The sequence below is a fragment of the Lipophrys pholis genome, assembly GCF_963383615.2.
Source record: "Lipophrys pholis genome assembly, chromosome: 14".
Taxonomy (NCBI): Eukaryota; Metazoa; Chordata; class Actinopteri; order Blenniiformes; family Blenniidae; genus Lipophrys; species Lipophrys pholis.
In genome coordinates this window covers 23,258,915-23,271,525 of record NC_137633.1, presented here as the reverse complement: position 1 = coordinate 23,271,525, position 12,611 = coordinate 23,258,915, and the positions used below count along the sequence as shown (strand labels likewise).

Sequence of the window (12,611 nt, the reverse complement as noted above, 5' to 3'; positions counted from 1 at the left end):
GCGGTGCATTCATATTGTCGGCGTTACAGTAGAAAATAATCTAGAAATCCCTAAATTCCCCAGCAAAAAATTAATCTCTGGCGCAGGCACTGTAGGGTTTGATTTCCGATTTGCTCATAGGAGCAAATAACTGAAACAAGCCAGGGAGGACAGACTGTCTTCACTTCTGGGGCGTCATTCCAGGTATGGGGACGCATATTACTGTTGGAAAACCATTAGAAAGTGAATTTCACATAATATGACCCCTTTAAGTTGCTTTTTGAGCCACAAAATGTGCCAGAAAATGTAGCTGTTGTGTGCACCTGTAGTGTGTATTTTGAATGAAAATAAAAATCTGTCTGTCCGTCCAACTATCCTCCGCCCAGTAAACCACATCCAGTGAAAATGTAGACGAAGAATAAATATTTAATTGTGTTTTTATGAAAGATGGCACTGCAGGAGACAGATTTCTGTCCGGTCAGCAGACCGTCAGAGATCGGCGTCAGCCACAGAACCAGTCCGTCCTGGATGCTTTGCATTGAGCTGGACTCTCTGATTCTCTGCAGGTACAAATGGAGGTTTCTCCTCTGCACACACCGTGTGACTGGCTGCAGGACTCCGACCCAGGGGAAGCAGGAATGAATTGCTGGGATTTCAGAGATCATTATCACTTCTGTGGGTGTTTGTGTTGTTGTCCTGTGGTTTAACAGCTAATATCCTGTGGTACACACAGAGGGCCCGCCGGGCGGAGTGGGGGTGGGAGTGGGGGTGGGGGTGGGGGTGGGGATTAATTCTCAGCAGATCTTAGACAACTTTAAAGTGAAACCTAGTGGGTTGAGCATCTTCTGGTCACCAGGAAACCAGGAGAGGATGTTGGGGGGGGTGATTCACAGGCCACCTGTCAGGATATAATGAAGTACGGGGGGCACTTGATATGTTCATGCTCATGGGGCCAAATCCTAAGAGGACTCATAATTACTGTAAAAGCCACTCACTCCTAATGATGATCGTGAAGCAGCTGCAGAGCTGCAGCTCTTTGTGACCGTCACTCAGACGGCTGCATGCGGTGGGGGCTCAGAAAAACATCGCGCAATTATTTCACCCAACATCCTCTCCGTGGCGTCCTTCGTCGGGCCAAGGTGAAACGAAACGGGCTGCCGGGGCTTTCCTCCGTTTGGAGAGTCAGAAATAATGGAACGCTCAATGCTTTTGGCTCAGAGGAGCATAAAACCTGCGCAGCAGTGAATTATTTAATGTTCACATGACCTTCTTCAGACGCTATTCAGTGAGGAAAAATTCACCCAGTTGTGTTTCGGACGATAAATCACAGTCAGCCGCGGTGAACGGAGCGTTTTCAATCTGCAGCAGCTGATTGATTTCCCTTGATTGAACCTTGTGTAATTGATTCCAGCGCTGACCTTTGAACCTGCCGAAATTTTCAGCTGGCAGGAGAAGAACATATGAGCCTAATTTAAAATGTACTGCTGAGTCTGTAATACTCAGGCCAGCGATGAAACGTCTGCTTCATGACAAGATGAGACAACAACATGTTACCAGCAGGGCTGGAAGAGGAGTTTAACGTTCATTCAAGAAGAAAACGAGTCAACATGCTCGACAACAGGAACATTTGAGACTTACTGACTTGATCCCTGTAGTCGATTTTGCAGATTTTGAGTTTGTTTTTCGTCTAATGTACACAACCTATCAGTAATCAGACACCGCAGGTTCTCCCCTTCATAGAGAAGTTTTCTTTAGAATGAATTCAAGAAGCTTTAGCTGACAAACCTTTGTTGTGAAATTCGTTCATAAATCCAACGAGAACCAACATTTTAACTTTGAACTTTTCCTTAACTTTTAGTTTGTTAGAAGTTGGAGCTGTGACACTGAACGAAGGATTTCTGTACTAACGTTAAAAAAAAAAAAAAACCTTACATAAGCACGGTTGTATCTCTGGAAGGTCACGTCAGAGCACAGAACCTTCCACATTCAAGCTATTTGTACTAAATTCTTTCAGACTCATCCCTGGATGTTTCCTCCAGCAGTCTGTGAGAAAAGACAAGGTTTGTTACAGTTGACTGCACTCCCCCAAGAGCTACTTCCCTCTTTTTTTATTCCTCTGCCCCTCCTCCTCCCCTCCCCTCCTCTCGCATTAGGAGTCCTGCTCAGTTGTTGCTGTGTCCCGTCTTAAATGTGTCCTTTAGTCCACGACGGCATCGACAATACACGGGATAGATCCCTGGTGCTGCTGTGCGTCAGCGTTGGAGCTGAGCTCGGCTTCAGGTGCAGAATGGTTGCAATTAGCTGCAAATAATTGGAAACAAAGGAGTCATTCAGGGCTCTTATATTCTACACATGAGAAGCTGGACGGTGAAGTTATCCCACCTGTTATACAACCATGAAGTCATGGACGACGCAATTAGGAAAAACTGACTCCCGCTCGGGCCTCAATCCTCTTTATTACAACGACATTCAGTCTGTTCCCGCTTCCACTAGGACAAAGCCAAATCAGTAAAACTGCATTGGCCGCTCATTTTGACCAAAGGACGGCTGCATGGACACACCCTGTACTTTCCTGTTCACAATGAAAATTGCAAACATCTCTTCCAAGAGGGCCTCCGTAAGCTGCAACATCTGCTTTGGCTATTGTTCTGTATGCAGCGGCCGTTTGCGTTCCGTCTCAGGTTTTCATCGCTTCTGCTCGAAAGGAACAAAACGGAGAAATAGTCGAGTTATTTTTAGTTTTGTAAAATCATTTGCAGACAATAAAAAGTACATCAACCTCATTTCTGACTTGCTGCTCCCGGTTGCAGTTTTGCGAGGCGGAAGACGTGCCCTGCTGTCAATGAGAGGCGTCTGTTCAGTTCAATAGAGCTGCTTACAGCTTTTCACTGGGGATATCATCAGCCAACTGCAACACACACACACACACAACTCAGTTTTAACATGCAAAAATGGATTATTAAGCAATATAGTGGAAGAGTATTGACGGTCCACATAAAAGCTCCATTCATTGGTAAACACAGTGTGCTTACAGCAATCCAGGCTTCGTCTGTATTTTCCCTGATGTGCATCACGCTGGTCAAGCGCTCAATCATCCCTGGACACACAACTCAACAGTTTCACTCTTTCAAACTGTCACAGCGGTAGATATAGCAGAGCAGGGGTCTGCAACCTGCAGCCCGTGAGCCACATGTGCCTCTTCAGCTCCTCCGCAGTGGCCCCATGAGGCTTTCACTAAATTACATGGAAATAATCATCGTATCGGATTTTTATTCAATTTCAGACAAGAACCATTCTCAAAAGAAATCTTAACTCTTGACTATAAAGGGCTTTGGAAAACATTTACAACTAAAATGGGGGGGGAAATCGCTAAAACCAGAAGAAATGGAAAACAAAATGTAAAAGCAACTATAAAAAATGTAAAATAACTGCCATTTTTTACAACAAAAAAGGTTGAAAAAACAAAAGAAACATGCAACACTGCTCAAAAAGGAGCCCAAATTATGAAAACAGCTAAATTATCTAAATAATGCTGAAAAAAGGAAGGGTGAAACTGCTAAAATGAAGTACAAAAATGTCTAAAATTGAAATGTTTACCACCATGAATTGAAATTGAAACTTCAGAATTGCCCAACAAGATACAGTTTTTGTATACATATATGTATTTTTAGAAGCTGTTTGAGCCTCATTCATTTTAAAGGTTAAACATACGCTTCCAGTTAATCTCGAATTGGTGGAAACTCATCAAAAAATCTCTTTTGGTCATAAATGTTGCAGACCGCTGGTATAAAGCAAGATACTCTGTCTGTCTGTGACTCCCCAACGTGTATTCTGTTCTCCCATTTCTTCAGAATCTAATTGTCTTATGTTCCCTAACCTGTGCCTATTGTTGGACCCAATCTTCTGCTGCAGATCTCCTGAAAGCAAAAAGGCAACGATCAAGCTTTGAGATACTTTTGTCGTTTCTCCATGTCAAGAATAAAAACCTGCGTTTCGGAGGCAGACTGGACTGAAAATATGAAGTGATGTCAGTGGTGAAGGGGAGGCTGCTGCCCTCACTGACCGGGTGTCTGTACAGCAGATGTTCGTGTGTGTGAGTGTGTGTGTGTGTGTGTGTGTGTGTGTGTGTGTGTGTGTGTGTGTGTGTGTGTGTGTGTGTGTGTGTGTGTGTGTGTGTGTGTGTGTGTGTGTGTGTGTGTGTGTGTGTGTGTGTGTGTGTGTGGGTCAGCCTGGGTCTCGGGCTCTTCATTTAGCAGCTTGCCAGGAGACGGTGCGGAGCTGAAAGAATGTGTGAACACTGCCCAGTCTGTGATTTAAAGGCTGCCCGGGGTTTTCGCCTCGCCCGCCGCTCAGACTATTTATACCAGTCGCAGTCCCACCAGGGCTGAATGAGCTGGGAAACATCAGCAGATTTTTCATCCCAAGTCCCAGGAAAAACACAAAGTGCCCAGGAAGCCAAAGCTTTTTTATTCCGGGCTCCTGGTGGCTAAACTTCAGGCATGGGAGGAAGAACTTTGCAGTGTCTGGCATTACATAATGACGCCAACTTTTCTCTTTTTCTGCCTTTAGTCAACAGGATTTGGGGCATTATAGACATCTATTTCTGTTTTTATACTTGTAGCCTAAAAAGAGGATGTACACATGAAAGCAAAAGTAAGTTAGTAGATGAAGAACTCTGCTAAAACCACTGAAGTGAACAATATTCTTTGTGGATCTGCCGTTTGTGTCTCTCCTGCCGTCTGTTTGCTTCAGCGTTACCTGAAGCTTCTGTCCCACTTCCTGTCGGAGCGACTCATTAGCCCTGAACTACTTCACTTCTCTCCCATCATAACGAAAGATGTCCGACTGTGAGCAGACTTTACGCATCTTTCCACAGTAACCGTGATGTATGATGTACACTTCAACAAAACGGAGCCTCTCTTTGTAGAGCTGCGTGCTGCTGGTCAGTTGTTCACGTCGGCTGTTTTCCTTGTTGCTTTTTCTCGTTTTGGAATTTAGTATCTTTTCACTTCGGCTAAATTTGAATAAAAAAAAAACCCCATCAGACCAGTCCTGAATGTTTCCTGCTCCCACTCATTACTTTCTTATGGGTTTTTAATAAATCTTAGTTAAGAGAAAGAATTCAAAGTAAATGTAAGTACACATTCAGTAGGATCACAGTTGTTAGTTTTCTTGAGGAGAAAAGAAGAAGAACAAAAGATAGTTCTGATCAAGATATTTTAATCTTCACAAGAAACTCAAATGCAGAGATCTCAGTGTGACACGTGTCCTTATCCACATTAACCAGCTGCTGGACACTACATGAGAAACAAACTCTGACCATATGAAGTGTTAGGAACTAGTAGAAAAAACTCTTAAACCAGGACGACGAGAAAAGATTGACTTCCTCGTAATCTCATAGATAAAGAACGACTTACTCAATTTTTGTCTATATTTATGGACCTGACCAAACAAATTCAAGTCCTTTATCTTAACTTTGCCCAGCAGCTGTTGACTCTTGTTTGGCGCATTGGAGGATTGAAGTCAATGGCAACTAAACAATTTATTTATGATGCAGGAGCCTCAGCAGTCCGTTTCTGCTGCAGAAGTAAATTGACTTTCCTTACATACGTCACCAAGCTCAACCTTCTGGGAGGTACTCTAAAGCCCCGTTTCCACAGTGCCCCTTGGTACCGGTGCCGGTCAGGTGGGGGTTGACTATCCGTAACCAGACCCGTATCAGTGCCGTGTTTCCATTACACGGGGAACGGTTTGAAATGTAGGCGGGGTTATGAACGGTTGCGTAATCATGCAGGATGTGACGCCATAACGGGAGGACATTTTCAAAAACATTTCCTGATTGCTGCAGAAGAAGTGATTGGAAATGGCTGCTTGCTGGTAGAACAGCGGTTGTCACGGACCAATGAGCAGACGGCAGTGTTGAAGCTCCTCCTCCTCATATCCGGCACATTGTGCCTGGTACCCCAAGTGGAGGGGTAGCGAGAAATGGTTACTCTGGCACTGTAACCATTGGTTACCAATGGTTACTGTGGCACTGTGGAAACGGGGCTTAAAGCCCCGTTTCCACAGTGCCCCTTGGTGCCGGTACGGGTCAGGTCGAAACCGGTTGTTGTGCGTTTCCACTGACTCAGAACCGTTACCAACCGGTACCATTGGTAACCATTTCTCGCTACCCCTCCACTTGGGGTACCAGGCACAACGTGCCGGATATGAGGGGGAGGAGCTTCAACACTGCCGTCTGCTCATTGGTCCGTGACAACCGCTGTTCTACCAGCAAGCAGCCATTTCCAATCAGTTCTTCTGCAGCAATCAGGAAACTTTTTTGAAAATGTCCTCCCGTTATGGCGTCGCATCCTGCATGGTTACGCAACCGTTCATAACCCCGCCTACATTTCAAACCGTTCCCCGTGTAATGGAAACACGGCACTGATACGGGTCTGGTTACGGATAGTCAACCCCCACCTGACCGGCACCGGTACCAAGGGGCACTGTGGAAACGGGGCTTTAGTCTCGCCGCTACCGATCATACAACACATAACACACATAACATTAATCAGTATCTTCTGCTTCCACGGTTCCTAAATGCTGGGGTGCTCGCTATGCGGCCCGTTTGTGATATTCCCAATTACTGTGTACTTTAAAACCTTCAGTTTGGATGCTGAGATTTGAAAAATCTTCCTTTGGGAAAAGAAATGCATATTCCTTACAAATGTAAAACTATTTTAAATCTTTGTAAATAGTCTAACAAACACAAATTTCCTTTCTTTGTGTATGTAGTTGAACTAACTTTAACTACCTAACTAACTAACCATTCAAGTGATCATTTGCCAGGTTTAACTGTAATTTCTGCTAATTTCTTTCCACTGTCTTTATATAACATGTAAACGGATCCAGTCATACAATAGTTGAAGGTTTGGTTACAGTCTTCACACCAACAACAAGCTTCCGTTATAAGAAATAACGTGATGAAGTGCTTTTGCTGATGGAGTTGACAAATGATCGATCGGGTCAACAAAAGCTGTCTCCAGATAAATCAAAGTTCCTCATCACACACAAAAACACCCTAGAATACATTTTATCACTCGTTTGGTCCAGGATCCTTTCTATACTCTCACATCTCCACCTGAAGAAGAAAACTGTGGGCATAATGCTGCTTTCAAGTACTGTTGGAAATATCGGGACTGGAAGGGCAAGAGACATGAGTTACATGAGAGATTTTACAGTCACATTTCACAAGTAGTCCGGTGCCCCACAATTACTAATTAGAGAACAATTATAGATTATACATCAATTAATTAATAATTTTTTTGTATGAATAAATGTAATTATTTTAAATTATTTTCAGTGATTTATTACTCTTAAGTCATCTATTTCTTTGTGGAATTATTAATGAATACAAATATCAATTGACCTTAATATTTTCAATTATTCATAAATTATTTTCATTGTAATTCCAGTAATCCATTACTTCAGTAATTTACCACTAAACGGGAATCTATTCTTATTCCACTTTTCTGAGATGCGTGTATATATGACTAATGAAAGGCTGATAACTCAGTTTTGACTGACGTAGTTTTAAACTGGTGCTCTGATGATACTCTGAACTACATTTAGAAGGAGTTTTGAGATAAATTGGAGACACCACATCACATATAATGTGTTAATAATCAACAACATATCAGGAGACATCAGAAACAGACATTCTTTTTCATTTTTGATTCTGATTTAATTGTATGGAAGACAAATCAATGAAGACGTGGACAAGACTAACAAGACTGGATTCTTTTTTCCCCTTGAAATCCTGAACTTTTTTCTATGAGTTCAGACATTTTTTCCTATTTCCTATAGAGTCCAGATTTTTCTCCTCTCTGAATCATGACCCCCCCCCCCCCCCCCCCCCGACCACCCCATGAATTCTTATTTGTTTTCTCTGAATCAAGACTTTTTTCCCTTCTGAAATACGAATCGTCCCCCCATGACACGCATGCATCTGAATCATGACTTTCTCTATCATAACTTCCCCTCATTTTTATGACTTTCCCCTCTGAATTCTGACTTCTCCCTCCCAGAATTCTGAGACTTCCGCAAAAATGATTTTAAAAGAATATATTTTGGATGACCTCATGACCTCTACCTGTAAGGTGTGACGTCTCGACTTCACTAGCAGAAATGTACCATTTCCGAGCAGCACCTGAAGGCAGCACCAGGGCACGCCTCTTCTGAGCTTCGATTGGCTGTTTCGCCGCAGCCGCGGCCCCCTATTGGCTGCTGCGTGTCCACTGAGTCCCCTCCTCTACCTTTGTCAGCTCGTGCGCTCCCGTTGAAACGCCCGCTTGTTGTTTCCCGGGGTTCGTAGGAAGAAGTTCCCCTGCCCGGACGCAGGGAGAGGACATCGACTGGATAACCGAGCTCTGCAGCGGATCGAGGCGGGCTGTGAAACCGGTAGGGATTTAACCTCGTCATCACCCCTGTGGTCGCTGCGCTCCCGCAGCCCGCGTGCAGCACCGGATCGAGTCCGCAGCCCACCGAGGAATGACTTCAACACACCCAGAGATGGTTTACTGCCCGCCGGGACCTTCACCCACACCGCTGCTCTGAACTGACCTCTCCTTCACCGGCGCGCGCCACGCGAGGATCAAACCAAAGAGCTTCCTTGTTTTCTGATCAGCAGTAATTAAGGGATTAACCATGCCGGACCAAATCACCGTTTCAGAGTTTGTGGCTGAGACAAATGAAGATTATAAATCTCCCACCGCGTCTAACTTCACCACCAGGATGTCCCACTGCAGGAACACAGTGTCTGGTCTGGAGGAGGTGAGTCAGTGCCCCCCCCCCCCCATTCCCACTTCCAGCTCTGGATGCTTCCTCCTGCTCCTCTTCCAAATGGCATCATCAGTCTTTACATTAACACAACTCTCCTCTGACCTGATAGAACCTCTGCTTCCTCACCAGGAACTCAGGTTCTGTAGAGGAACCTGCCCCATACACAGGGCAGGATCCAGAATCTCCTGGACCCCCCCCCCCCCCCCCCCCCCCCCCCCCCCAAAAAAAAAAGATTTCCTCTGGTGTCTCTTTTTAACCCTTCATGGGGCACGTGACCACGTGACACATTGAAGATGCTTAGGATTTGTGTGGAAGATGACAAAGCATGGAATTTCTACTTTAAACATTAAATACATTTACATAAACACATGTTTGCCTCCCAGTTGGTGCACCTGCTCATTTGATGAACTGTGGCGGTCTTCAATCGGCACATTGTGGGATTGTTTAGAAGTTTTTATTGTCACTAACTCATCATGTTGTAGAACAAAATGAGGGGTTATAGTTCCCATGTAGACGCATTCAAAAGTTATAAATCGTGGGACGTGTACAGTTTTGCTTAGTTTTATACATGAATTACATCATTTATTTAAACTGTTTAAATTAACTGACACTTAATGGTGTTAAAAGGTTCTTTTTGTGGATTTAAAAAAGTGTCGAGTAGAATTTGAACCTAAAAATACATTCAAAAGGTGTTTCAAGAACTTTACCGGGTTAATTATCAGTGGACTTGACCTGGTTTGGAGGACACATTCAGTCCAAAATCGAGTTGAAAATGGATGAGTGGGGCATACAAATCTGTACATTTGCTTTGAAAAGTACAACAAATATCTTGCGGGTGTAATCGGCTGAAACGTGAGCTCTGCTCCGCTTTAGTGTCTGTTGTTTCTGCAGCTTCCAGCACGTGTTCACCGATTCACCCTCACTGCTCGGGTCAGAGGCCAATGCTGCTATGCTCGAAGATGTTTCACTGCAACGGCAGTTATCAACAGATTAGATTTATTTTTGATATTCCCGCTAAAGTAAAAGCATCTGGCGGGCCGGATGGGACCTGCCGTAGGTCCGATTTTTGGCCCCCCATGCCATATGTTTGAGACGTCTGAGTTATTGTGTTTATTTCTTTATTCTGCTCCTGCTCTTGGTGGTTGAAGCGTTGTGCTCCTGCTTTAGTGCAGGTCATCGGGGGGGGGGGGGGGGGGTCGCTTCCTCTTTGCTGCCTCCCTCCCTGCTTGTAGTTTCCCTACTTTGTGTACTGAGGGGCTGAGCTGGGCCCCGCCTGAGTAAAAATAGAAGTTCCCACAGGAGCAGCTCGGCGGGTTTTTCTGTGTTAGTGTGTCTCTGAGATGTGAAGAAAGTGAGAAAGTCTGAGGGGAGTGCGAACGGGAGGATTCGATGTCTGTTTCCACATCTGCCTGGAGCCGTCTGACCTCTCCCCGCTGACGTTCTCTGGCTTTATTCAAACCTCCATCGCACACCTGCTCACACTCTCAGGCGCTTCAGTCGGGCCTCGCCTCGCTTATTCACCACGTCTTGGTTGATTTTAAAGTAGAAACTAATCTTCTGTTTGGGAGGGATTTCAGCTCTGCTCAGGGTCCAATGTGTTCTACTGCCAATTAAATGTATGGATTTAAATCGTGTGCAACCTGCTTCCTGTTTCTTCCAGAATTTAAGTTGTTAAAGGGAAACGATTAAAACGTGTGCTTAAATATTAAAAGTCATCACTGAGATGGGGCTTCTGTTGTGTTTTGCCCTGATGTTTTGGGAAAGTGTATTTCCTTCCCAGTCAGAGCTCCAGATTGATGCTTGCGAGTGGCTGCATGACCATTTTTTAATATTCAAGCCCAATATTGAGTCGTATTTCTTGTACTTCCTGTAGCGTCTAAAACATAACATAGTAAACAATGGTGCTCTTTAAGTTCGAAATGAAAATGTATGTGAATTTGTTCATATTTATTAACTTTAAACACATTTTATCTCATGTAAGCGGCGTGTCATTTATATTAAAGCACCGATTTCTGCCATCTCGGCAATTTCCACCTATTTTGACTAAAGTCCCGTAAGGAGTTAGACAGCAGCTCAACAGTCAGCACCGGTTCGTGGTTGAATTGTCAAGCCGAGGATCGAATTCAGATGTTTTGTGTTGCAGTAGTGTGGAGTTGCTGTTGTTGTTTCACTTTGACCTCCCCACGCTTGAGCTCAGAGAACACAAGGTCTTATTGTTGGAACAATGAGACCTCGCTGCTTCGGTCTGTTTGACCAATTAAACGCGGCCGTGTATGAGGAACACTTCCTGGTATTGTCTGCGGGCCCCGCTGGAATTTCACACACACACACACACACACACACACACACACACACACACACACACACACACACACACACACACACCCTAACAAAAAGACATTTACATATGCGTGTGTGTGTGCACAGGCGTGCAGAAGCGGCATGCATCATTATACTTTAGAAGTCTTTTTTTTCTTTATGTTAAAACGGACCGACCACGAGGAGGACGACACCTTTGGCTCCCTTTTGAGTTTTGGAGCCTGCTGTGTGTATTCATGAATGTCTGATGTAAATGAAAACCTGCAGACTTCAGACGTTGTGCTGATTCTGACCTTCTCCACAATAAGAGCTCGCTGGAGTTTTTAACCTTCAGCTGACGCTGGAGGACGGGCGGCAGCGAGCCGGGGGAGATTTGATAAGCGGCTGCTGGCTTCCTTGTTGCCTTCAAGACTTTCTCACGCGGTTTCTTATTGACCTGTCATGGAGGTGACGTGCAATGCTTCTGGGTTTTCTTCCAACCCCATATCACACTGGCTGTGTTTACGTTCTCTCTCTCTTTTTTTTGGGTCAATCTGATTGAATTACTCTGGAATGCACCATAATTTCAAAGCTTTTTGTGGTGATTTAATGTTTTAATAAAATAACTGAAATCAGCCGCTCCAGATGGTCTATAAGCATGTTTGGGAAGACTTTCCAATCATCTGTATTTCAGGCTTCCTCGGGGCCGTATGAAACACACTAAACGTTAGTCCGGGACATTGGACCGAGGGTTTAATGGTGTGATTATTTCTTTCTAAACTCAAGTGGCTCTGACATGAGCTTAATTGGACTACCAGTTTTAAACTCCTGGCTATTGAGAGGCCATTCAGGGAGCGTGTGTGTGCATGTGGGGTTTCGTTTGTAAAACCACAGCAATAAAAACCTGTTTATCCAGTAAGAGGATATTGGGCTTTGTGTGGTGACCCCCCCCCCCCCCCCCCCTTTGCACTTGTGTGCTGCACTTTGTAGGAGAGCTTTGGGATCCACTCGCAGCTTCATTCACAAATATCCACCACTGCAGTGTCCCGGGAACGGCACAGAACAAGCAAGGACTTTGTTTCTGTGCCGAAGCAGAGTTTTATAGGTTTTTCCACCCTTCAAGTTACTTTTTTACTTTTTATTTCTCGTGTTTTAAAGAACTTCTCTTTTTTGTAAGTTTGTAATTTCCTCTTTCCTTTATAAAAAATGTAAACCAGCTGGTTTCTCTTCTTTTTCCTACAGTTTCAGAACCTATTGAGAGTCTGATCATGTTATTTAGGATATTGTAATAGACGTGTTAAATTTCAGCGCGTTCTATCAATCATACTCTGTATGATGTTGCTTTGTAGGTCATGTTAACGAGCTTCTACACTTTATTTTCTTGGGGCACAATTTAAAACATTAATACTCAAATGTTTTTACTATCAACAGAACATTTACTAACAAAGTGTGATTGTGGCTCAGTTTGTTAAAATATGGGCAATATTCAGATTGCACAGAAACACAACTGC

The 12,611-nt window shown here is 44.1% G+C and overlaps 1 protein-coding gene across 1 annotated transcript in view; it reads left to right on the top strand.

The window, feature by feature from the left end:
* The first annotated feature begins 8,314 nt into the window (after window positions 1–8,314).
* The window catches only part of asap2a (ArfGAP with SH3 domain, ankyrin repeat and PH domain 2a), a 71,615-nt gene continuing 67,318 nt past the window's right edge, over window positions 8,315–12,611 (top strand). The window contains exon 1 of the mRNA XM_080480518.1: window positions 8,315–8,793. Within this exon, the coding sequence (XP_080336644.1) occupies window positions 8,668–8,793 (126 nt within the window). The 5' untranslated portion in view covers window positions 8,315–8,667. The remainder of the gene's footprint in view (window positions 8,794–12,611) is intronic.